The sequence below is a fragment of the Perissodus microlepis genome, chromosome 10 (assembly GCF_051167445.1).
Source record: "Perissodus microlepis isolate ML-2025 ecotype Zambia chromosome 10, ASM5116744v1, whole genome shotgun sequence".
Classification (NCBI taxonomy): domain Eukaryota; kingdom Metazoa; phylum Chordata; class Actinopteri; order Cichliformes; family Cichlidae; genus Perissodus; species Perissodus microlepis.
In genome coordinates, this window is record NC_140470.1 from 18,199,716 (window position 1) to 18,226,655 (window position 26,940).

The following is a 26,940-nucleotide window of genomic DNA, read 5'->3' on the forward strand; positions in this document are numbered from 1 at the left end:
GAGACCTTTAGCTAAGAAGGTCGATCAGCCGTGAGCCGTAAAGATACCGACTACCATGATCAGTCTTTACAGGTTATTAGTCACAGTCCTGATGTGATTAACACAACTGCACTTTTATGTCATATCTCTCCAGTCTTTCCCTCTAGTCCTTGAACCCCGATGACAATGTGACACCTCACTTTAGTTTGTGAAGTCACACGTTCTGCAAATTTCACCAGGAGCTTGTACACTCATTCAGAAACACAGCAGAAAAAAATACATTTAATGTCTGACATAGTGCTGCATGAAGTCTACATTCCCTGACAGTGATGATAAAATGTACAGACACACTGCAAACTCATGATTTTTCTTTTTTTTGTTTGGCTTTTTATTAATGTTTTGGTTGGTTTTCTATGCCTACAGGAATCACATGCACGGTTAAAATTGGTCTCTCTTTCACTTTTTCCACAGTTTTACTGATAAGCTGATCTGGTGTCAAATGACACACGTTCTTCTCTGAGATAAAAGGGTCTTCGTGAAAACATGGTGTGTAACATATTCCACAAACATGGCACTCCATTAAAAAAATGCCAAATGAGTTTCCTTCTCTGACAGTTTTCTGACAATATGCACTCCCTGGTAGATTAAAAGCAGTCTTGTTCTCTGTGCAGGTTCTCCTGAATGTAAAATATTAAGAAGGGGCCGCAGCTTTGGGTAATAACGCTGACCCAGCTTTTCAAATTGGAAATTTGATGGACCTTTACTGTGCGCTTTGGACGGTTACTGAGGGTAAATACTAAACAAGTGGGGCTGTGTAAGATAACACGATGGATGGAAAGCATTTCTGCTATGAGGAGATACTTATATACAATATGTACAACACTGCTGAGAAGATTGAAGTATTTAGTTGTGCTGGATGAACAGTTACTTATATTTAACTGCCTTTGGCTCTGTGCATATCCCAGAGTGAATTCATGGGCTGAACGTGATGAAACTAGTTTTAAAAAACCATCAGTTGTAGTTGTGACAGGTCAAGGCCACAGTCTTTGATAAATAAGTTCTCCTGGTGATATCGTCTGTCCTCACACTATGTAGCACTGGATTGATGTTTTGACTGGTTAAACAGCCACGTTGGCCAGTCTGGGGTCAGAGTCCTGCTCATAGCGGTAATGATATACCTCCATCTGGTCACGGCAGGCCTCTCTGATGTTGTTGAGCCACCGTTTGATGCCTCCCCGGTTGAGGTAGAGCACCATCAGGAACACCACCCCGATGAGAGCCAACACTATACCTAGGAAAACATATGACACCGCCTCCAGGTTCTCGTTCATACAATCAACCTCCTCTCCCCGGAGCTTTTCCACGGGAATCCCCCTCTTAGCCTCTGGCTCGCTGCACAGGAGACGCCCTGCATCCAGGCACTGGGACGAGTTCTTCAGCCAGTAGTAAAACGCCTCCAGTTCACAGCTGCACCGAAACGGATTTAAAGACAAGTAGACGCGTATGCGCCTTTGCTGGTACAAACTGGTTACATTTTCCTCCCCGATGATCTCTATTGAGTTATTAATCAGCACCAACTCGTGGAGGTTAAAGACATCTAATCTCTCGAGGGGGATAGACGTCAGCTTGTTTCCCGCCAACTCCAGTCTGTGCAGGTTGCGCAAACTTTGTGTGTTGAGCGCATCTGAGAGCTGCGCGGTGGCCGCAGGAGAAACGGAGTAATTCAGGTTAAGAGAGCGCAGCTCGGGTAATCCATGGAAAGCCCTGGATGAGATAAACTCCAGCTGATTGTGGCTAAGATCCAACGAATGTAACCGGGAAAGCCCCAAGAAGGCGTAAGGTTCAATAGCCTGTATCCCGTTATAGGACAGAGAGAGTGTTGTCATTTCCAATTCCGTGCCGTTGGTCATGAACGCATCACGCTGTAAAGTTGAGATGTTACTCCCCGTAAGTGTCAAGGTGGACGTCCACTTTGGCATGTCTCTGGGTACCTCGGTGTAGTCCCCGTCACGGCAGGTCACAGTCCTCAAGCCCCTGGTACAGATGCAGGACGACGGGCACGCGTCGTCCATCCTTACGGGCGAAAACAACAAACACATCACTGCTGCGTAATACAAACACCACTGGTTCCAAATAGAAAAGATACACTTTGAATCGTCCGAACTGTAAAAGATCCACATCTTCTCCCTCTTTACCCCCCCCTCCTCTCAAAGCAGGAATATGCCGATGGGTGTTGCAAAGAAGGTGACCGATCCTCTCACAGGCGTGTAAAGTCGTGTCAGTCCGACGTATTGCCTTTACTTGGAGCAGACGGGATAGAAATAAACGGCTTTCTTCATTGTCACCTTGGAGTCGTGTTTTTCTGCAGTAAAGATGAGTTTTGTTTGAGATTTGCACGCATGAGAACGGCTGAAGACGGCCAAGTGTGAAGTGTGGCTGCGTGGAAAGCTTCTGATCCGCGCTCCCTTGGTGGTATTTTTGACGTCTGTCACAGAGAGGAAGGGGGGGGGGGGGGGTAGAGGGGGAGAGAGAGAGAGAGAGAGAAGAGATGCACGGCAAGCTTAATGTTCTTCTGAGCCCTCTTCCTTCAGAATTCATTGTTTTGCTAAAAAGGGAATATGAAGAAGAATAGATCACATGAGTCCCTGAAAATGGTTGGAATCATTGGAAGGATGGACTTTAATGTTAATGTTAGCTTTTCTTCCTGAAGAAATACTCTCTTAAATGCTCACCAGTGAAAAATCCTCAATACCAAAAACAAAATATTAATGTTCATAACAGTAATAATCAGAACTGTTCATTGAATCCATGAAGCTCATTCTACAAATTTTAAATGGGACACTGTTTACCATTACTGGATAGCTGTACAGTCATTTATCTCCAAGGCTATTGGTTATTTTCCCCTCCCCATTCATGCTGTTTCCATTATTACATTATTATAGGCTTGAATTATATTTTGCGTTCATTGCAAATGAGTTGCTGTAATTATGCCTGGGTAGTGCAGAATGTTTAATGGGGCGTTGGTCAGTTCCTTCCAATTAATCAATTTTCCACAAAAAGAAAACTCACTTTTGGAGAGTTGGTCACGCTCCCCACGTCTACAGTACAGAGTTGGCAAACAAATCAATAAGCCTGAATAAATAAGCAGCTCCAAAATCTGAGTTTTGCATTGGCCTGTGATGCTGGAGTGGCATGCGGGACTGATCGGTCATTTTGTCTCATTACTTACCCAGAAACCAGAGGATGAAACAAACTGATGTTTACATTTATTTCTGGGACTAATGAGGATGAAGTGAATTATACTCTAATTACGCAGTAAGGAATCTGGAAACATTAGTCCTAGGGTACCATGGCAGAGTACATTGTTCAATGTAGCTTCTATATTAAGCAGAAACTGTGCAACTGTGCCAGGAGTATTTATTCTTCAGTCATAATTATGTGTTGGTCAAAAGGTTAGTTAATAAACAAACTACAGCTTCAGCACCCTGGACAGCTCCACAGAGCTATACTTGACTCTAAGGGATATTGTGTTGTTCTGTGTTCAAAAGGAAGTAGCCTAAGTTGAAATGATCAAAGGAAGGAGAGAACAGAGGAGGAAAGAGGTTTATTCCATTTTAAATGTTAAGAAACTAAAGATCTAAAGATGAGGAAAAGGGGAAAGTCAGAGACTGCCCAGGGGTCAGTAGCATGGATGCCTCCATACGGCAGAGCACTGCAGTAAGTTCTGTGGGCACAAACAAAGAAGGAAAGTGAGGGCAGGAAAAAAAGAAGAAGAAGAAAGAACTGGAGAGCAAAAGAAACAGAAAAATGACAAACTAGGGCAGAGAAAGAAAGAAACTCTAGTAGCATTCACTCTCCCACCTGCTGCTGTTTCTAATGTTCATTACATCCGTCACAAATTTACAACAACGGCCTATCATCAACATAAAAGTTTAAATCAAACTTTGGCTTTCTTTTTCTTCTTTGTGTGTGTTTCTGTTCTTATACAGCAAAACATGTATCTGTAATCTCATTTTGATTGTAGTCTTATCCTAACATTTGGACTCTGGCTGCGGTGATGTGTGTTCACTGCTCATCAGTTCATCTCAAGCCACTGGATGAGACTGACAGCAGGGCTATACATGACTAGAATCTTTCACACCAGTCTTAGAAAGCCAGTTCTTCGTGGACTTGGTTTGACTCTTTCTCCAAACTGACGCATAGTTGAAACCACACTCTTGCCCAAAACAACACTATGCACTTTGATATAGAACTTTACATAAAATGGAAATAAGAGTACCAACTCATGAAAAAAACAAACAAACTCCAGTTTAAAAGTAAATCAGATTATCTGAGCAAAAGCATCTGCATAGAAATTGTGTTAGTGTAAATACAATCTATTGATTATGATTGATTTTTTCCCCCTTAGTAAATAAAATTCAGTATAATATTGGTATTGATCTTTCCTCCAACCTGGCAAGAAAATTAGATTCTCAATTTGTGATTTCACTAAATTACAAATTATTCATTTAAGGACAGTTGGAAGACTGGTGCTTATCACAGAGACCACAGCACCGGGAGGAGTCTGGAGCTGATTGCAGTGCGCTGTCATTCTCAAGAGCACTCCATCAGCAACAAATGGACACAACTGGTTATGGTGGGGATGTAAATATAGACAGAGGGAGAGGGAGAACAAGAAACCGAGACACAGAAACAACAGGGCACAATGAGATAACAAATGTTGGGAAATGGTCTTACTGCTGTTGCTGCTGATAAGCAGAAATTAATGTCAGGTTGTTTTTTTAAAACATAGCAGACAGTATTTCCTCCAAACACACAAGGACATCTGTTCAATCCTCCTCTTATCCCCTCAAGACCTCTTTGCTTCCTCCACAACCTGGGTGTCCACTCCATCTGCCAGAGCTGAGAGCTGATTTAGTGGTGGCTGCTGTTCACAGGCTGCTGCTGGGATACGGTGCCCTCACCATGCTCTTTAATTTGACACTGAACCTCGTAATTGATTTTCTCAAGGCTGCCCATCCCTATCTCCTGACTACAGTAAGAGAGAGAGTGTGTGTGTGTGTATCTGTAAACTTGAGAGTGAATGACCAGTTTTGGTCTAATCCTCAGGTGTGTCATTATTTCTGACAGGCCCGGCACACATTCCAAATTTGCAGAAGCTTACTGCTGTCCTGTGTATGCATTATGCAAACCATTGCACATGCTGCAATTACATTTGATCACATGCATTGGTGACTGGAAACTTTTTATGATCTTGAATTGCTCTGTTTATTCGCTTCAAACGGTTCCTGCATTTACTTTCTCATTTTGGATTTCTCCTTCATCCCACCTGCATCATCCGTCATTCATTAACCTTGAGTTAAGAGCCAACCTGATCTTTCCTTCATCCTCCAGCTGGCACATGACTGACACATGCTGGACTTACTCATAATTACATATTATCCAAACAAGCCAAGTAAAGGACACAAGTGTGTGTATCTAAAGCAGGTGAGCACTGTAAAAACAGTCCACTAAGCCTGAGGGTGTCAGTTGGTGTTAGGTGCTTAGATTTCCTATCATGACTCAACACAGCGTCTCATCACATCAGAGACATTACCTGCACCTTGATCATCTCTCTGGCAACACACAGAGAGAGGATACTGTGAGAAGATGCAACTATAAAACTATTATGTTGCTTAAAATCTCCTGGTTCAAAATGGACCTTTGTGAGAGTAAATACAATCAGCCCACATAGAGTATCCAAACCAAATCGTCACCTTGTCTGTGTTGACTTATTTCTTACAAAAGTCTAGGCATTGTCTTGTCTAGTATGTGTTTGTTAATAAAACAACAATCACATTGCTCTCTCTTAGATTTCTTTTTGTTGCATCAAAAATTATTTTATCCAAAATATCCCCTTTTCCAACTTCTCCCACTTTAATGTTGCATTTTTAGGATCTTATTAAATTATAACCTTTAATAAGACATTTGTTTATTCACTAAATGGCTTTTCTCTTTCACAGTGTGCAGCTTCTCTTCTTATTCCTTCTCTCTTTGATGGATGTTCATTAGTAAGTTAGCATGAAAATGACAAACCAGTATATACAACCTTTATCTTATAGGCCTAACTCTGTTAGCTATGAAAGTGAGGAGCACAGGGAGGTTTGCACACTGCTGTACAAGATCATTACTGACTATGAGCATTTACTGCTTTGCACTGCTGCTGCCCACAGATGCGGGTGCCAGATTATGTACTGTGGTACAACTGCAATGCTCCTGGGTGATGGCAGTTCCATTTAAAATCTTATTTAATCTTTGTCCTTGCCCTGTAGCGTGGACGCTTGATATTGTCCATCACTTTAAAAAGCAGCTGGGGTAAGAAGTTGAAGGACTTTGTAGCAACTGTGAATAATGCAGTTTAAACTCACACACAGGGTTTTATACTATCTGTCTGACCCAACACAAAACTCTGCTGCGCCCGGAGGCAGGTGGAGTTCAGGGTTAATCTATCTCCCCTCCTGTGAAGATAGTCACATATCACCCACCTCGCTTTTTTTCTTTCTATCTCGCTCTCCCTCCCATCTCACATGGAGTCTGCACCTCTCTTTGTGCGTTCCACCTGCCTCTTAATCTGTCCATCAGTCTCTCCGCAGACCTGCTCCTTAAACAGTACTCCACCTCTGGATGAATAAGAGATGAGCAGAGGGCTTGGGGGGAGGAGGAGAAGATGGATGGAAGGGAGAAGCGAAGAAGTGCAGCGGCATCCAGTGAGAACCCTGAGGCGATGGGAGTGTAAATGGATCTTGAGGAGCTGGTGTCACCTGTCCCAGGACCATTAATTAGTCATTTAGACTTGTAATGGAGCGAGCTGTAGCCAGACAGGCACAATCGGCCAAACAAAGTTAGTCACTTGGGCTGAGGAGTGAGCTGTGGGTGGTGATAACACTGCGTGTCCAAAGTGGGAAAATACAATGAACACTAAGTTCATATTAGATATGTATAATACATACAGACAGGGTCTCTTTGTTGATTTATGGGACTTTACGAATACATTAAGTAAAGTATGTAGGGTCATTTATATGAGAACAGTATTACTTTACGCTTAGAATAATACAGGGCAACATAAAAGCAGCAGAAAATGAAAGGGGTTCATGAAAGGAGCATAAAAACATTCATCTTGGGAAGGTAAACACACTAATAGTGAGAAAAAATGAAAAACAATGTAAGGTATAATATTAAAAGTTAGATAAATGTGATGGTAATGACACTTGTAATTTGGTTTATTTATTTGTTTTTTACTTGAATTACATGATGCAATATTTGAATCCATTCTCTTCTGCTAATCCAATTCAGGGTCACGAGGTGGTTAGAGCCTATCCCAGCTGCCATAGGGCACTATTTTTTTCAGAAGACATTATATTTAATTTACAACATTACTATCTCAACAGATATTTAGAGTGAAAGGTGAATTATTCCATTTCAAGTTTGCATGTAAAGAATCTTAATAAAGCTCACATCACTGTACTCTCTGAAAGTATTTACTTTCATGTGAGGTATCACATTAACTCTGCACTTCAAGATTTGAAGTGTGAAGGCAATATGATCTGGAAATTAAACAGGGAGTGCCTACGATCAGACTCTTTCAAGCTCACGAACACTGATTTCTCAACGATCAAGTAACAACTGATGCAGATACTTGACCTCTCAAGAACATATTAAGATTAAATTGCAAAGTTCATTAGAGACACCCAAGAGCCCTATGGGGTTATTATGACATTACACAATGTCTGTGGCCCTGAATGCAAAAAACAAAAATAGCAGCAGGTTATCTGGTGTTATATGAAGTAATAAATCATCTGTAACTTTCATAATGCTCTTTTATATGTTCAACCCAAAATCATTCAAAAATGATTACAGAATAATAACTTCGTCAGCACCTGGTTGGGATTAGGATTAGTTTACACATCTTCCTGGTCCATAATGAACAATGAGTTTCCCAAGATCACATAACAAACAAATGATATGGATACTTTGCTTGCATTGCCTCTGTTTAGATTGAATTACAAAACGCTTGATATCTGATGTTCAGGTGACCGCTGTTTGTCCTTCTGGCTGTTGAACGATGATACTGAGGCCCTTGAGGCAATTCAGACACTCCTCCTGAGGGGTGAAGTGTATCAGGACACCTTGGAAAGTGAATGAGCTGCCCGAGTCAGGGCATGACACCAGGGTGCTGCCAGTCTTGTTAGACGGGGTTAATCAGTCAAAGTGCTTGTTGATCCTGTTTCAGAACAATGCTGAGCTTTACTTTGTGTTTTTATTCTTCTGTGTTCTACGTTCATTCATTTTTTTCTCTTCCTATTTCAGATACAATAGTGCAACTTGTCAACTTGTAGCCATGGGGCTGTTCCTCTGAGATTATCCAACACAGTATTAAATGTTAAACGAGTTTATCTTTAATCCTTGAGGTCAGGATTAACAAGGTGAGGGTTTGGTTAAAGTTAAGAGTTCAAGTGTCTAGACTTCTCAAAGGTTATTGGTCAATCGAGCGACATGTGTTCATTACTTCATCTTTACATACTTACACTGGGTTTTCCAAATGTGGTAAAATGCGCTAACTAATAAAGAGCTACTAGAGCTGTCATTTAGAGTGCAAGTTTATGTAGTGAGTGTGGGCTGGCATCGCTCTTTCAACATCTCTCGATAAAATAATTCCTGTCATTGGGCTGTCCTCAATGGGCAAAGTCAGAGACAATATTTATGCTTGGCAGGACTGTTCAGTCACACTCACAGTACCCTCAATCCATCAGCAGTGCTGCTCATCACTTCTGTCCACAGTCATGGCGAACTTTCCAGGGACAAATAGCTGCTGTGCTGCTGTGCACTCTGGACAGCAGGATCACCGCCAGCGCTCTGGCCTCTCATTTATTCAATAATTAATGTTCGTATAGGTAGTGAGACATGAGGTCTCCTGGATGGTGAGGGTGTGGTGTTCAGCAAAAGTTAATAGACACAAAAGGACATTTATTCAAATACTGTACATTCAGGGAGACATTATTTATTTATATTTTATGCCACTTAATATTCTGCAGAGGACTTATCTTTTTGTGGTTTTGTTTCACTCAAGTTTCATTTTAAAGAAAGATGAACAGTAAAAACTCTTGAGTCATCTCTCATTGTTAAGCCACACTTACCTATGAAGCATTCAACCATAAAAAGAGTGATGAATCTAGATTTGATGTTTTTGGTTCAAATTGTTCTCAATATGTATAGAGGAGGTCATGAGAGAGGTACAACAGTGAGCATCTACAGCCATCTGTGAAGGCTCACAGTGGAGGCTCTGTCAAGGAAGCCTGAAAAACTATTCCTAAAGACTACTTAAATAAATTACAAGAAAGATTAACTAAGAAAGTTCAGGCTATGTTGAAGAATAAAGGTTGTCATATCAAATATTAAGTTTCAGGCTTGGCTTAGAATTGCACAAAATTTGTTTTGCCTTCAGTGGGAGACTCAAAAGTTTTCCACATTGCTATATATCATGCCGCACTCTTTCTACCCTATCATCAAGACACTGATTTAAGGGCTTGTGTCCCCTTAGAAGTCGACTTGCCCAATGTTGATTAAGTTGCAATAACCACTGTGTCCAGCTGCTTAAAGTTTCTTGATATTTTGAGTACACTTTGTGCTTTCTCTCTGAATCAAAGCATTTTACTGGACAACACTGTTTCCTTGGTATTTAATCAGTCAAGCAATGAAATCTGTTTTTTCTTTTGTTTTTTTGTTGTTGTTGTTGGGTTTTTTTTGGGAGGGGGGAGGGGGGTTAATTTAGGAATAATTACAGCATAGTGACCAGTTATATTTTTCCCTCTGAAGTTGGGTGCCCTTGAACATGACACCAAATTTCTACCTTCTCTGACCCCATTCTCATCTTGTGAAGGGAGAAAAATGGAAAGGAAATTTCCCTATCAAGCGCAATAACAGATCGCTTTACATTACAAGAAGGGTAGACTGATGAATGAGGAGCATGAGCAGTCACTGAGGTAAATGGCTTCATCATCCATTCATGCTCCTCCACAGTGCTGAAAATACTCATGCCATTACAGCCGGGAACAGAGCGGGACGTTCACAAGAAAGAAAAAAAAGGAGGCTGACAAGGGGGAGGGGGAGATTATTTTACATTTATTATAGTGAGGCAAATTAAAAAGGAGAGGTCATTACTTTTATCTGGCGAGAAGAGAGAGGGGACCTATTCTTAGCTTTTTACCCCTATGACAAGATAGATTACAGTTTTATGTGAGAAAGTTTCAGAACATCAAGCTGACTCTGCCAAACTTCAGTTTCATCAAACACACGCAAAAGAGAAATAAACCTTCTTGGCTTGTCAGATGACTATACTTTTATGGCAGTTATAAAAAAAAATCAGGGGGAGAAAAAAAAGAGTTGATGGCCCTATATTTTTCACTTAACATATTTAGAGCCCCAGGTGGCAGAGGAGTATGCTGACACCACAGAATATAAACTAAGTAAATAAATAAATTTCCCCAAGGGCAACTTTCGCCTCAATATTTTTTATTTGCTTTTTGAGGTTCGAAGTATGTCGCACGGCTTATTGTTCCCTGGAGGTGGATGAATAATGTCAGCAATATTCAGCTTTCATATCTGGGAACATCATAACAAGAGAGCAGACAGCAGTCGGGGGACGGGAAAAAAGCCTTCAATCATGAAGTTCGTCAACAGCAGCTCCTCTTATTAGGATAATGTGATGGCAGTGAAACCCAAATTGTACTAAATAATACTTTACAGGTGTAAATATTAGATTATCACCTGTTTAGGAACTCAGAAGCAGCCAGAAGGTACATTTTACTTCCAGAAATGTTGAAAATAAGAAGCAGTGACAAGAGTCTTCATCCATGTGTGCAGCTCTGTGAGGCTGTGCTTGGAGCAATGATATTATGATAACAGTTTAATAATGGTGATCTTAAGCAGGACCAAAGCAGTTCATTTACAGACCAACACTGACATCCCCAGAGTCATACAGCCTGCAGATTGAAGTGTCAATCAAAACCTAACTTTGTATGTGTCGAGCTGCTTACTCATAAGTGTGTGACTGAGTTCCGGCAAGGTGAACAGGCTGTTTGGGAGAGCGATTGCCGGTGGGTCTGCTGGCTAAGCTCACCTTCACCTTGTCCTGTAGTGTGAACACCTCTAATGCACATGTGCCAAATTTAGCCTCTCCTCTATCCACAACTCGTGATTCTTATTCAGCCCACAAGCGCTCGCTCTCGCTCTACATCTAACAATGATTTGGATGCTGAGATGGTAGCCTGCAAAACAAGCAATAACTAATGAATGTTTCTATTTTTGGCCCAACAGAACTGGTTCCAATGCATCATCATTGTACTTAACATTCAGTCTTGATCGAGACTATGATTTACTGTCAGCGATTTTCATATTAGTTGATAATAACCTTGAGAGAGTGATGGAAATTTTATTTTTACATGAGCCCAGCCAAATTACCATCATCTGCATCATGATTCAAATTTCCTCTGCTGTAGAGAGAGGATGATAGATGGAGCATTGAAGACTGAAGGAACAAACCAGCTTAAAGGCAGACAGAGACACTGGAGAGGTTCGGAGTTTCAGAGTGAGGGGCTCGTGTCAGGATGTGACAGTTTGAACATCAGCCTCTCCAAAGGGGCCAGCATCAGCAGGTTAAAACTGAAGGCTGATGAATAAGTGGGTTGATTGGATTATTCACATCCATAATGATCACAAACTTCAAACCAACTCAAAAATATTTAAGTACTGACTCTGTAATGGAATGCCTATCTGTCCAGAAAGTGCCCCACCTCTCATCCGGTGTCTGTTGGGATAGGCTGACATTGGCTGGATTAATGGGATTTTATTGGGCATCGGCCCTGCTTTTGGAAGGGTAAACACTGCAAACTCAAATTAGAGCATTTGCTACGGTTCAGGGGAGGCTACGTAATGTCTGAAAAAATAACCCCAGAGACTGAAGCTGAGAATGAAGCGTCAAGTTCACTCGTGGGCCTGCATGTGATTTTTGTTTTTGGTGCTTCTGCTTTCCCACACTGTAATTCAAATCACTACAGTGCTCCAATGGTTTTAGACTATTACATACTCTTTTTATGATAATTTATGGAATATATAAAACTGCTGAAATACTCCTGCTCCTATGATTTTGAGCATTGTCCCAGTCTATTGTGCTCTTTGTATGCTTGGGCAGTTGCATTAGCTTGCTGTCTGGCTTGTGATCATACCAATTGCTGGATTTTATGAGGGGGAAAACAGTAAACCTGACAGGAGAAAGAGACAGATCTCTTAAAAAGTCTCTTAGAGGCATTTCTTAACAACTGCAGATTCCAAGATCATTAGATCAAACAGCAACCCTCCGATAAGAGGAAATTTATACGGATGTTAAAAAACAACCCAGGAACTACCAGGGTTCAAGTCTGTCATAAACTGGAAACTGCTGGAACACCAGCGTCACTGTCCACAGTGAAGAGAGTTTTACATTGCCATGCACTGAGAGGGTACAGACGAAAAAAATAGCTTTTGCTCCAAAATCAACACCTTCAAGCTCACAGACATTTGCAGCGATGAACGTGGAAAAGCCAATTCCTTCCAGAGACAAGTTTTATGGTCCAGCAGGACAAAGATTAAGCTATCTGCCCTAATGCCAAGATGTATGTTTAGAAGCGTAAAGGTGACGATTTCAAACCTAAAAACACGGTACCAGCTGTCAAGCACGGTGGTGGTGGTAGCATCATGTTCTGGGTCTGTCTTGCTGTCAGTGGTACTACTACATTGCTCACAGTAGATGGAACAATGAAGGAGGAGGATTACAATCTCTTCAAATTAATCTCAACTGAACAGCTACACAGTTAAAACAGGTACAGAGTTGAGTGTTCAAACAGGAAATGATCACAAACATGTTAATCAAAACTGATTTTGGAATGAATAAATCAGTCTAGCATTAAACTTATGGAATGGTTTTCCCAAAGCCTTGACATCAACTGTATTGAAAATTTGTGGATTATGCTTAATAGCCAGGTCCATGCCAGGAAACCAACTACTTTATTCTTCCAAGAAGAGTGGTTGATCTACATGTGAGTGTATGTAAACCTCTGCCTACAACTGTAAAGCTGCATGGTTGTAATTTGGAGAGATGAGTCAGGCGTCTCAGCTGGTAGTGGCTCTGTCAGACTGTTAGAGATATCACCGAATATGCACACCACAGCTTTTTGTCTGTGGTCTGTCCGTTTTTGATTGCATTATGTAGGAAAACATCTGATAAGATCGCAGCCTGTGGAAATGGGCTCAAATGGCACTGCACAGTGAAAATAACAAATCCACTATCTGATACTGCAACAGCCGGCAGACATCTGCAGACCTTTTCATGCTGATTGTGTTTGTCTTTCTTGTGCTCCTTTTCACCCCCTACCTCAAAAATATTTACCTAGCTCATGTGATTCGTTTTGGACATGGGCTTGCATGTCTCTCTCAGCTCCTATTGAGAGTGATGTACACACAACTTATCTTACAAATGCAGAAGAAGAAGCAAACAAATTCGAAGAATTTCCCATTTGGAAATGTAAACACAGATGCAACAATGGGGACCTGAGGTATTTGATGATTAGTTACAAATAAGACAAATTTGGCTCTTTTGATACGTCTTTCTTTGGGTAACAAAGAATACTATCTCTAGATTTTACTATTCAAGATGCATAGCTGAATTATATGTAGGATTATTATGGAAACTCTGTTATCTCTGATGTAGGGGATTTCAAGCTGCATTAGTGTAAATCTCCTATTATGCACTCCATCAGCTTCTTTTCTCAAGCCTATAAGCTGTGTTAAAGCTACAATCACTTGCATATTTGCCTTTTAACAATATCTCAGTTTACATTAGCTTATAAGAGGACAAAACATACAAAGAGACATGTTTTTTGAGACATTTGACCAAAGAGTGAGAATACTAAACTAATTTCATTTAAAAACAAGCGATTAAAATAATTGCCGCTTGATTGGCTAAACACTGAAATTTAGCATGACTAAAGATCTGAAAACTCTCATGATTATTTTGTCAAAAGGTTTCTTCTTATAGAACATACATCACCAAATGTTTTTGACTGTTTAGTATAGATGTGGATAGATGTATAGATGTGACTGGCATAACACCCACACAGTAATGTCAAAAGTATTTTTTTGCAGATTTAAGGTCATGCCAAAGCATCTCAATTAGATTTTAGTTCATGCTAGCTGGGCCCACGTCCTCATTTTAGGTTTGACAGCATTTTAGTAGATAATGAATGACATGAATTAAGCTGCGGTTTGGGGAAGGCCTCCAAAGGGACTGGCGGCGGCTCCCAGGCCTAGCAGATTCCCATGTACTAAATTGAAGTGAAGAAGTTAAAGAATTGGAAAGGGGAAGGTGGCTGGGGCACGTAAACCAGAATGAACAGCTTGTAGAACTGGGGGAACATATATAGATAAGAACCGGAAGGAGCATGTTTGGAGACGTGGTCCCGCTCCTGAAATTTTGGTTCACATAAGGGCACTGTATAGATGTGGTTTAATATTTCATTCACTCATTAAGGCCAGGCAGTCTAGACTTCTGTTGTATGATAACATCTTTCAGATTGGCTGCTGTGTGACATCATTTATAAGAAAAAAATAAGGAAAGCCATCAAAATTGATTTTGCAGACATCGCTTTCTGTTTGCAACACTGATTTTCTGTTGACCAGTATATTTGAATTTAATAAGTAGAGTGAATCTTTCGGCTCCTTTCAGGAAGTCACAAGCTTTAGTCACTGACGTTTCTGATGGTTGTCAGACTTTTTGGTTTACTTTCCAGTAAATTAAACATCTAGTGGATTTGGACAGCTCAATATTATTTATGTTACTTTGTGCTCTGTGATATCCTGATGGACATTTTTCATTCTGGAATATTGTGATAAGAAATTTCTAACCACTTTCTAATGTGTTATAGAATACAGATCTGATTTTTTTTTTTTAAATCAGCACATTAATAGATGTTGAAAAGAATTTCATCTACAGTCTCAGTTTTCTACAGTTTTTAGAGAGAATTAAAAGTTGACCTGAATGAAGACGTTATTCAGACTTAACTTTCAACCTTCTTTCCACAATCATCAGCAGGAATCTGCCCCATGGACCATTCTGAGTTCACTGAGGAGTCACTGCTCCTCAGCTTCTTTCACCAGCTGCCTCACCAAAGTTTTGTCTTGACCTTGACTTGTACGCACATCTTCACATCTGTCAGATTGGCTGCCCTCCAGACACTTGTGAGGTTTTAACTGGCACATGCCTCGGGACTTCCAGCTGTGATCATGATTTTATTGTCTTTGCCCAACATGAGCTTCCGCTCCTTTCTAAAACCTAATGAACCTTTACATCAGAGCTTACTGTGACCTGAACCCTTATTTCTTCACTGTTGTGGTACACTAGTCTTTGTACTTCATCACTTACATGCAAGGCTTTTAATTGATTACTGACTGAAAGAGGAAAAATGCTCCAACACCTGAACATCACGCCTTAATGGTCCTATAAAGACTTTTAAGCTGAAGGTCTTGGAGGACATGGGCCATGTACTGTAGGTTCAGGAGTAGAAGCTACATCTTACTTTCCAGTCATTCAAGCATGAAATTGAATTAGTCACTGGACAATTGCTGCCATCTAAAGGTCAGACGGTTACCTATATTTATAGCATAGCTGAGGGTATGTGCAGCACTACAGTGCTATAATATAATTTCTTCTTGTAAAAACAAGAACTTATAAAAAGACTATATGTTACCTGTAATGTAACAGCTTTTTAAAGACACAAAACAAACAATGCCTGCAATCGTGAAATTTCTCATATTTTAATGAGCTTCACAAAGTACAAAACTAATTATAGTTTGCTTTTTTTTGAAAACTACCCTTGTAAGCAGTGCTCCATGGCCTTCAGCTCCTGTAATTCATGGCAGTGTGGACCGCAGTGAAGGCAGAGAAGTCGCCTGACCTTGGGGATGACGGAGAGAGCCGCCCCTCGGGAACCACTGGGAGAAGGAGAGGAAAATGACGCAAAGGTTGTTATTTCTACAAATAAAGACAGTCAAAAACAGAACGTAGTAGAAGTTATGAGACTGTGAAGCTTTAGGCACTTGGCTCAGGTACGGTTTGTCGTCTTATTAAACCAAGTATTCTAAGTTTAGGCAATTACTCTGACAGCTGCAGTGTGACTGCACATTTAGCACTAGACACTAAAAAAGAAGGAAAGCAACCCGAAATTTTTTTCTGCCCACTCTCTGCATAACTTTTCTCACCCATTGAAGTGTAGCTGTGCTAATTTGAAGAGTTGTCGACCCAGTTCGACGCTTTCTTTTCCAAACTGGGAGGCAATGGCTACAGCGCTTCGCTCCAGATGGGATGCTGCACTATTCCAGTCACCTACAGAAACAGCAGAACACAAACAAAGCAGTAAGAAGACTGCAAAGAATATGCACAGATGCTTTTTGGAGGTTTTTTTTAACTCCTCAGGGTGTTAAAAACACAAACACCATTAACCACACAGCTCATATGCAAATACTCCACATCATTATTATGCGTACCCATAGAAGCATAAGCTCTGGCTGTGGCATCAGCTAGCTCCCCCTGTAGTGGGTGTGCCTCTGCAAGGATGAGACCAGACTGACACAGAGTCTTTTTTAGCAGTCTTAGGGCCTCACCTGGAGGAGGGTAGAAGAGAAGAATCACATGACAGTGATGTATTTCTATATTTGACTAGATTTGGATGTTTATTTTTTTATTTATTTTTTTTACAAGCACCTGGCCTGTCTGTCTCCATGAGTTCCACAGCCTTCTCCAGGTTAACCCTGATCTCCTGCAGACTGTTGTTCACGTCAGATAAGGACATACAATGACTGCAGGATGAGCGTGAACATACAAATCCGGCTTCTCTGTCCTCACTCCTTTTCTGAAAAGTATTTACAGTATTTTTAAATGATTAACATGGAAATGTCAACAGACATTGGGCAAATGGCCAGAAGAATTGACGGATCGGTTTCCTTTAAAATTCTTTCATTTTTTCCCCCCTCGTATCTAATTCAGGCTCATGGAGGGCTGGATATCAGCAGTCATAAGGCGAGAGGCTTGGCATACGCTGGACAAGTCGTCATTTGTTCACAGGGGAGAAATAGACAACAATTCACACTCACATTCACACCTATGGTCAATTTAACATCACAAATCAAAATAACCCCGTACATGTTTTTGGACTGTGGGAGCAATTCAGAGTGCCCAGAGAAGACCCACAAGGACATGCCACACAAAAAGCCTCCAGTCGGCAAGTGGATTCAAACCCCTGTGAGCTGTGAGGCAAAACACTGCACTTATTGAATTTAGGGTCACAGAGGGGGCTGGAGTCTATTCAAGCTTTCATAGGATGAAAGAAGGGGTGCACCCTAGACAGGTTGCCAGTCCATCACAGGGCTAACACAGAGAGACACACAACCACACAATCTGACATTTAAACGTACGTCGAGAATTAGAATTAACAATTAGCTAACCAGCATGTTTTCAATTGCAACACTGTGCCCCCCATTAATCCTGAAAAAAGTAAATAATGATCTCATACTTTGAGAGATCCTTTGCACTTGATGCACAGGAGTCCAAGACCTCTGCCCTCAGCGCCTGGCTCCTGCTGTCTGGGCTCCTCCACGTCCTGCTGCTGTTGGCTACAGGCCTCACACTGACACAAGAAGTAGTACTGCTCTTGCAGAAGACGACGGCGTTCCTGGGTCACCATCCTGCTGCTATGAGGACCTGAAGGGAAAATAAAATGAATGGTGAAAAATTGCTTTTATACACAAGGTTATGATACCATATTGATTCTAATCTATCTAAATGTTCCATCGTACATCATACCATAGCAGTGCAGGATCTCTTGTCCAGGAGTGATGAGTTTGGCTGCTCTGACTGTTACAGTGACTCCCTGCGCCTTGTGCCTCCATTCAGCTTCACCCCCACTGAAGTCTGCAGACAGAGCTGAACCAGAAGGCTCAATAATGCCTCCAGTGCTGAACACCAGGCTGGTGTTGGGGCAGCAAGAGTGATTGAGAAGACTAAGAGTCGGGAATACTGCAGTAGCAATGCGAATTTCCCTGTTGGACTGCACCGGTGAGTTTGTTGCTCCTGTGAGATGCAAAAAGCCAAAACAAAATGCAATTATAAAAAGGGACCTCGTGCGTAGTCGACACTACAGAGTATTCACAGTTGCAAAAATCAATAAGAAAAGTTTTATATATCCTTAAAATCCTTTTGAAGCAAAACTCTCCTAAATTTTCTGGTTGTGACATCCTAAAAGTAAACCTCTGTGGTCTTCTATGATAACCTGAAACTGAATTTTTGACCCAACAAGCAGTGTAAACATGTCCCATCATCCAAGCATGTTTAAATTGAGTTCCTCTTTAACTTCATTCTCACCCACATTTTTTATTACTGTTTTTGTTCCACTGAGTTAGAAAAAGAAGCAAAGTGAGCGCACTGTAAATCTTCCTCTGAAAGCATCTGCTGTGCCGGCACACCTGAAGCAGCTAAAAAATGACTTTTATGCCAGTGGAATCGTTTTTAGTTGTGTCATCCATCAATTTCATCAAAGAGGGAACACGATTTTCTTTCTCATTTTTCTGCCTCTGACACGCAGCTGCAGCTGTTTATTCTAACTACACTCAATCTGAGCCAACTTAACAACACATTTTGCACCTGCAGTCACCTGTGTCTTGCAGCACGACTATTGCCTGGGCATTACACCTCAGCTGTAGGATGTGCTGTAGAACTGCACTTCCAAGCATCCATAGCTCTGCATTCCAATCAGCGTCTCCTCCCTCCTTGTTTGGTCCCTGTGGGGTATGGCTCCACGATACAGGTGGTGGTCCTGCCTTGCTGAGCTTCAGGTAGAGTGTTGCTGTGGTGACCGCACACATGAAACGCAGAGCAGGGCTGTGGTGATTCAGGTGGTGCAGCAAGTTATACACATTCAGGTAAGAGCCCCCATAGGATGACGTAGAAGGATCACTCGAGTGATTATTAAAACACTCTTTGTGCTTGTCTCTGATTGGCTCCCTTGCTAGTAGAAAGTTTTTTAACCCTGCCTTGAGAGCTACCCTCAGGGCGAGCTGTGACATAACGCCCATCGCCATCAGATCTGCTCCCAGCGCACACTCCCAGCGATGATGTTCTTCCCAGGCTTCCTGCTGACAACCAGTTGAACAGTATCGGCTGTAGCTACACCTGTCACATGGTACAAGAATCAGCGTTTCAGTCAAACACCTATGGCAACGCCTGTCCTCCACTCCAAACAACACTTCTCTCTCTCTGCCGTACCGTCCCACCTTCCCTTTCACCTCCTCCATTCCTGGTAGGAGGACACAGCTGTACGGCCTGTCAGTGAGAATCACCTCCCCGGCTGCTATTCTATTTACAGCCACCAGGTGTCGACCTTTCTCCACAGTGGAGTCAACAACAACTTGAGGACAAATCCCAACTGTGAGAGGCCCAACAGATGGTGAATTTGCTGTGTCTGAACCTTTACAGTCGTTTGAGGCAGGGTTTTGATCATCCTCCCTTCCCTTTTCATGTACAGAGAGATGTTTAAAGCACAGAGTGCGGCGGTCCTCCAGTTTGTGTAAAAGATGAGAGGGATAGCCATTCTTCACAGCTCTGTCAGTGTCATCAAGGCATTCCTGAGTAAAAACAGAAAAGCTGGAGCGTAAACAATCACAAAATCAAAGACTGTGAGCAAAACATAGAGATGACAGACTTTTTACTAACTCATGAATTCTGCACTGAACCGGAGGGGTAAGGCTTAGAAACCTGTCATAAGAAGACTGAGAAAAGGAATACTGGAGGCATTTTTAAGGACAGTAAGCAGTGCTGTGAATGCTACATACAGATTGTACACAAATAAGCACTTTTATCATTCTGACCCATTTCACACGCCTGCTAAGCTGTTGCAAGGTTTTACATATGAAGTATGATTCTGCCAGTTACAGCTCTGGCTATGGTTAGGTAGCCTAGCTATCATAATGATGGTCTGTGCACTGTCTGTCGAATAGGCAGCTGAATTAGGGGGGTCAAAGAAGGTCTAGTCAATGCACTGACACACACATCATTCACAGCTCTCTATTCTCATCAAACCTGTTGTTGTCTATGTAGAGGACTCGGAAAAGAGCAGTTTAGATTTAGGCCAACATGAATTTGAGAGAATTTTAGTGTGAGGACAGCATTTGAGTTGGTGTGGTGGTTGTGATTAGGATTTGCTTTAAGTCTGATGTTGAGAGTTTGTACCACACACTTAAACCCGAGATTGACAGTCAATGTGATTCAAAAATAGTTTGTTTAGTCAAGGGACCGAGTATATATCGGAGAGATAGTGTACGTATACTGGAATAAGGATGTTTAAGATGGTGCACGCAGAAGGAAAAAGGTGGAAGACCACAGAGAAGATTCATGGACTGCACTGAAGAAGGATGTTTAGAGGGTTGGTGTGATAGAAAAAGGATGTCAGGGAAAGGCTGAGATGGAGACAGATGATCTGCTGTAGCAACCCCTAAAGGAAGGAGGAGTAGAAACAGAGGAAGGAGAAGAAAAAGAATCTGCTATGATTCCAAGAAGAGAAGTTAAAGAAAAAAAACAAAAGAGTTCATTTTGTTCTGCGATCTGAACCTTAGATGAATGAAATATGCAGTAGTGCATTCTTTCCTTGTTGGATAGGTTTACTGTTGACTCATGGCACAAATGTTAAAAACCACGGCGGGTTTAGACCTATAATCCCAGTGATTATGGTTAGGATAATTAACTAGTTTTGTTTTAACTCTTTCTTAATCCATTAGGAGGACCCTTTCTGAACTGAGTGGTTCCTCTCATATGTCAGGTCTGCTTATAGAACAAAATGACTTTGTTTGCATCAGATATTAGTGAGGGTGGTCTCTGCTTATAGAGCTACGCTTGGAAAAACCTGAAAACTATTCTAATAGTCGCCAAACCACGTCTTTATTGACATATACAGAGGTGTCAAAACTCCTCATTAAGGATACCGGGGAGGTTGTTAAATGTCATCTTTATTAGAGAAAAGAGTTAAAGCCAAACCAGATGGGGTTAGGTTTAGACAGTTATCAAGATTTTGCTAAACATGCACAACTTCATAAACTAGAATATCTAATTCACGCTTCCCATTTGAAGGTGTTAAAAATTTAATAAACTGATAATAACTTATTTGACATGTTAGGCTTAAACATGAGAAACTGCAGGAATTACTGCTTTTTAACTTCGCTCAGTTGAACTTTTTAAAAATCTTTTTATTCCTGTTTTTTGGCAGATTAATGTCCTCCCACAGACACTTCCTAACCATACAGGCTTATTATACATCAAGTAATGGAGAGCGGGGTTGTTACTGTGGACTCAGCTGGTGCTTCAAAACTCTTACCTGACTTGTGAGGGGAGAACAATGTGGAATTAGCAGTCAAAGGTGTTTTATAACAGCTTCAAAAGTAAGTGGGATAAATGAATGCCCTGTACAGTTTTGATTTAATCCTAGTGCCTGGCACAAGTTTGAGAAATAGGATATTAAAAAAATATTATAATGCCCGATATTTTTTTATTTAATGAATCATAAAAAAATCATTATAGAAGATGAGCTCCTGGTTGCAAAGCACCCGCAGAGGTACAGTGACTTATAAATGGTTCCAGGTAAAGCTTCTGTGATGGAAACGGGCGTGATGTGAGGGACATGGGTATCCTTCCTGTTGGCCACAGCAAGAAAGTCTTCAGCATTGTTAAAAAAAGAACACTTATGCAGTCTTGTGTGCAGATCATCAACCATTTGCATGAGGATTTGAACCAGCACGTTTTTCTCTGCAAGCTTCCTAGAGGCAATTGTAGATCACACCATGACAACACTAGCCAACCACTGAGCACAGCTGGTTTTAATGGTGAAGGTGGCACAGACTCACCTGGTAGTGCTGCAGATGGTAGAGCGTAGCAGAGCGGTTGGCGTAGCACAGAGACAGCTGCTCCGAAGTACTGGGAGCAAAACAGATGCCCTGTAACAACAGGAGACAGTGGAGGTAGGGGTTTATGGTGGGCAGTGTTTTCATGTTTAAGGTGCTTAATATCAAAGGCATGCTTACACTTTTAGAGTCAAAATAAAATCCATATACACCTCAGATGTAACAGCGATAGTCACCAGTGTAGTATTTCTTACTTAACTTACATCAGAGCTAGTATTTCACATTGTTTCACTCTCTCAGTGTTTACACACCACTCTGCATTTAATCATTGGTTATTATTAATCTCTGGCTTTATTCCACAGTGTGTCTTTTGTCCTGTCTTCCCCCCAATCACTCCAACCCATTGCAGCATATAGCCACTCTCTTACTGAGCTTGGTTCTGCCGGATGTTTCTTCCTGCTAAAAGAAAGGATTTTTTTTTAACTGAATTAAAGTATCTAGGGTGCCTACAGTCCCAGAGTAAGATATAATATTGTTTCAAATTTACCTTTGAATAGTGCAGAGCAGCTGCAGTGTAGTTTTTAGTCTTGAAGCTGGAGTTTCCCCTCACCCTGCATTTGGCTGCTAGCTCTGCATCCTTCTGTACTGAATATACTGCAGATTCTTGCTGCAAGAAGTCCAGATCATCTTGTCTGCAAAAGCAAAAAGAACCCTTTAATAATACACAGAAACACAAAATAGGTGCAGAGCACTGTTCAAAAACTTTTCCTGGACTAAAGTCCAGTTCAAGTGGTCCAAGCTGTTGCAGCTGCCCCAGAACTAGCAGTCAGTGTAAGGTTAATAAAATAGGTTCGTACTCTTAAATCCATTGGTACTACATGAGCTGAACTGGGTGCTTACCTCACGAGACTTAGACCACATCTGAAAACGTCATCTATTTCAAGCAGGGACGTAAACTGTTCCTTTAGTTTGGGCTCGAGAGCGCGCCACTTCTGTGCCACGTGATCTTGCCACTGAACGCACGGCAGATCCATTATGGATTACAACAGAACCGCGTCACCCTGCTGACAGGACCGCAGGACCGGAGGGTAGTTTGGGTTTGTTTTGAATCAGTTTCACATGAGCTCTCAGCGCTCTCAGCACAGCTGTCACGTTAGAGTGGACCAAACTACAGTTCCCGGCAATATCTTTCACAATAAAATCAAAACTGCAAACCCGTGGCTGTGCAAAGACCATCCTGTATGTGAAAATTGAAAAATATTCTCCTTATTAGGTTAATGACACAATTCAAACTAATCACATTGTCGTAAAACAAGTAGTATCCAAAAATAATTCTGAAGCTAGGTTTCATTTTAGAGGTTATAAAATTGCTTTTCGTGACTATTTTCAAGGCGCTTTTCACATTTTGCACCGGAATCTGATGTGCCATATGAAACAATATTCAAATGCTTTTTATATTTGTAGCAATTCTGTGTGAGGGCAGTATTTAAATAAGTAAGTTTTGGAAACATCTGTTTAAAAGTAGTAACACAACTCTCCATACAAGTTGGATTACCTTTGGTGTTATTCAGTTTTGTTGCCCCTCGCCTTTTAAGTTTTGTTTTATTCATTTCTGGCTATTATACAAATACACACATAGTGGTGGTCACAGCTTTGTTGAATCTGTTTGTTGTATAAATACAAATAATAGGTTTTATTTATCTAAGTATTTTTAGTAAAAGGGGTGTTGCGTTGTTATTATGCAATATTATTTAAATGCAATTTGGGTAAATGCTGCAGATGTAGTAGTATGTATGTAGTATGTTTAGTTTTTAGACCAGTGCAGTAGCTGCAGACTGAAACTGTCAAATTAATATAATGTAACAGATTGGCAAAATAGTCAATGTCGTGCAGTAGCCTAGCATATCGTTTATTTTGAAGGCGTAAATGTGACATTTCCGGTCTTTTAACGTCTCGGCAAAGTATCGTTTGCCTCTCTCTTATCGCGATAAGTGTCATGGCTTTTTTTGGAGCTACGTACCAGAAAAGCTAAACTCTGCAAGCTTTGAGATAAGCTTCACACGAGAGACATGAGCGTACCTCTTACAAAAGGGGCGGTTGAAGTAAGCATAAACCTTAAACTGACTGAGCTGCTGTTTTCTTTTTGACTCCGTGTCTCAAGCTTGATTGTGGTGTGGTGTAACTTCAGGCTGCTAGCACTGTGCGCTAATGTTTACCTTTGGTCCTAATGGTTCATCAGCTGTAGCATTACCAGATCAGTTAAAAATAAACTTTGTTACCGGTTGATTAAAAAAAAGCTCTAAGAGCAATATTTGGGATGAAGAGCAAAAACAATCAGGCTGGGTCAACAGAACAATCTATTTTTGGGCTATAATGACATTTTACCTCTCGACAGTTTTTCGATAATATTTGACGTCTAGAGAAAGTGTTTGTCACCATCCACATGAGAAACAGAATAGATGGCAGTTTGTCCAATGGTTGTTACACTGTAACTTTGCCTTAGCAACACTGTAATATGTAATGAGGACAAACAGGCAGTTGTAACTAACGACGACTATGTGTGTTATTATTGATGTCTAGGCCCTCTGCAAAGGCTTAGATGTGGACAAGCCCGTGCTGCAGCTGCTGGTGAGTGGCTCTGTGGAAACCTACTTGTATTTCAGATTACATGATATGCATAGAAGGCTCTATTATAGCATAAGTACAGAGTATATGTGAGTATATATGAGTTATAATTACAATACCATCTGGAAACTAAAGAATTTAGTTCTAGTTTTAGACTACTTATATTTTTCTTTTTGCAGTGCAACTTGACTTAACATTCAAGCACAAGCACAGAATAAAGACAGCATTTTTTTTTTTTTCAATTTTGTGAGTAAAGGTTTAATGTTAAGTATTCTACGTGTATTATTTTGCATTATGGTTAAATACAACTATATATCATTCAGAAATTGTCACTAGTTGTCTTTTCAATGCAAACATTTCTTGTTAGTGTGTGGGATTTTTTAAATTTCTTTTTTATATTAACAAGCCAATAGTCGGACATTTCATGATTTATTCAGTTCAATTAAATGTCATTTATATAGCACCAAATTACAACAAGATTAGTCTGATCCAGTTTTATGGCGAGTATGCCAGTGAAAATTTTGTGGGTTTATCTTTAATAGTTGTTGAGATCTTCATGTTCAAACATTTACTCAGTTGCCAAAATGCATGCTGCAAATGGATCGACAGACCATTTTCATTATCTTGAAAAGTATTTGAAGGTAAAATATCTCTTTAATCATTATAAATTTCCAAATGTCAGATCATAAAATCTTTATGCAAATCTGACACAGTCAAGCAGAAGGCTCACGGTGTTTGGAGATGGAATGATTCAGTGATGTCATTGTGAACTTGAAACAGCTTTGCCATTGCAGATGGAGACATAATAGAGATTGTACACGATGTATCAACAAGAACCATCTGATTTCAAAGTGCTTTAATTCCACAGCCACATACTGTTAGAAAGAGAAGATTTGTGAGTTTCATGTGGTTGCTGGTAGGTAGCAGTGACTACAGACATGCTCACAAAAGTATGAGACAAGTTTAACTCGGCAAGGAATATGTTTTATGGACATGTTACATATAGAGGGGGACACATTGAGAACTTGTCAATAGTGAAAGTTTTGTATGCAAAATTTTATGTACAGCCATGTTTTTTTTAGTTACTGCAAGCTTCTATTTTCATTATTTTATAAAAGATAACCTTTAAAAATCAGATGATTCTTTTTGTTACGCTCTGTATTTTTTCAATTCTTTGTTAAATTTGTAAAATGAATGAGCTTGCATCTCATCTTCTGATCTCATTGTATGACGGGCTCATTTTGAGCTGAGGCAAAGAGTGTTAACTCTGTCTCATGTGATAATTTCCTCTTCCTCACCTTTACAGCAGATCATTTAGCATCTCATCTGTTCTCTGCTCTCTCCTATTCTCTCCTCCTCTCACCTCTCCTACTCACTAAAAAAGCACAGTCAGCACATGCAGACAAAATGCATTTTTTTGCAAATGCAAATGCAAAATGCACATCAAACACAGGTGTCCACTGTACCTGTTTTGTGATTAGAACGTTTGATAACTTCTCAGCTAGGCTAGCTAGTTAAACATTTCCCTTCTTTACCACTCAGAGCTTACAGATGAGGCAACGGCACCCTTAGGTCCTGACTCATCTGCTATCTCTGTGGAGATGTTCGAGGGAAAGGGCTGTGTAAATAAATGCCTGCTTGTTATAATTGATTTTATTGCTTCTTTGCTGTCATGTGTAAACAGAGCGGTTTAATGATTTCTATTAATATATCTTGGAACCTTTTGTTGTTTTGATTTTGACATCTTTCCTTCCCTCTCTGTTTGTCAGAACATCCGTCAGATCAGTAATGCCTCAAGCCCACCCAGGTTCCGACTTATGATGAGTGATGGCCAGCACTCTCTGACTTGTGAGTGTCCTCCAGTAGTACAACAACTTTTAAATTTGGAAGTGACACCAGAAATAAAAGTCAAAGATAATGTGCAGGTCTTAAATACTGAGATATAGCCAGTTAAACTGTGATATTTCTTTTTCTAGAAATTATATATGAATGTTTCTGTGTATTTTTGTGTCTAGCTTGCCTGCTTGCTACCCAGTTAAACTATTTATCTGAAGAGAACCTCCTGGTACCAAACTGTGTGTGCTTGTTGAAAAAGACCATCAACAACACTTTGGCTGATGGCAGGTATGTGTTGACTCTTTATTTCCTTTCTTCTTTTGTTTACTCATGTTTTCCCATTTGGTATAATTTTCACTTTGCTCCTTTTTTTGTTCCAGGCGTGTGGTTGTTGTTATGGACATGGATATATTAAAGTCAGCAAAGGAAACTGGGGGGAAGATTGGAAATCCCACTCCTTATAATACAGATGGTATAGTACTTTTAAAGTGT

General features: G+C 40.6%; 3 protein-coding genes across 3 annotated transcripts in view; 1 reads left to right on the plus strand and 2 right to left on the minus strand.

Moving 5' to 3' along the window:
- Positions 1-233: 233 nt before the first annotated feature.
- Positions 234-2,461, minus strand: tpbgl (trophoblast glycoprotein like). Its single transcript, XM_084940444.1, has one exon. The coding sequence runs from the start codon at positions 2,157-2,159 to the stop codon at positions 1,098-1,100; it is 1,062 nt and encodes a 353-aa protein (XP_084796570.1). The 5' UTR covers positions 2,160-2,461; the 3' UTR covers positions 234-1,097.
- A 13,384-nt stretch (positions 2,462-15,845) lies between these two features.
- smyd4 (SET and MYND domain containing 4) lies at positions 15,846-23,168 on the minus strand. The gene is made up of 10 exons (XM_084940445.1): positions 22,888-23,168; positions 22,535-22,679; positions 21,991-22,080; positions 18,753-19,722; positions 17,906-18,172; positions 17,616-17,803; positions 16,808-16,955; positions 16,591-16,707; positions 16,306-16,429; positions 15,846-16,038 (listed from the first exon to the last, which is right to left on the minus strand). Exons 1-10 carry the CDS (start codon positions 23,019-23,021, stop codon positions 15,915-15,917), a joined length of 2,307 nt encoding a protein of 768 aa, XP_084796571.1. The 5' UTR covers positions 23,022-23,168; the 3' UTR covers positions 15,846-15,914.
- A 784-nt stretch (positions 23,169-23,952) lies between these two features.
- LOC146379247 (replication protein A 70 kDa DNA-binding subunit-like) overlaps positions 23,953-26,940 on the plus strand; it is a 46,525-nt gene continuing 43,537 nt past the window's right edge. The window contains exons 1-5 of the mRNA XM_084940446.1: positions 23,953-24,089; positions 24,568-24,615; positions 26,382-26,460; positions 26,628-26,736; positions 26,829-26,920. Coding sequence (XP_084796572.1) covers positions 24,057-24,089; positions 24,568-24,615; positions 26,382-26,460; positions 26,628-26,736; positions 26,829-26,920 — 361 coding nt within the window. The 5' untranslated portion in view covers positions 23,953-24,056. The remainder of the gene's footprint in view (positions 24,090-24,567; positions 24,616-26,381; positions 26,461-26,627; positions 26,737-26,828; positions 26,921-26,940) is intronic.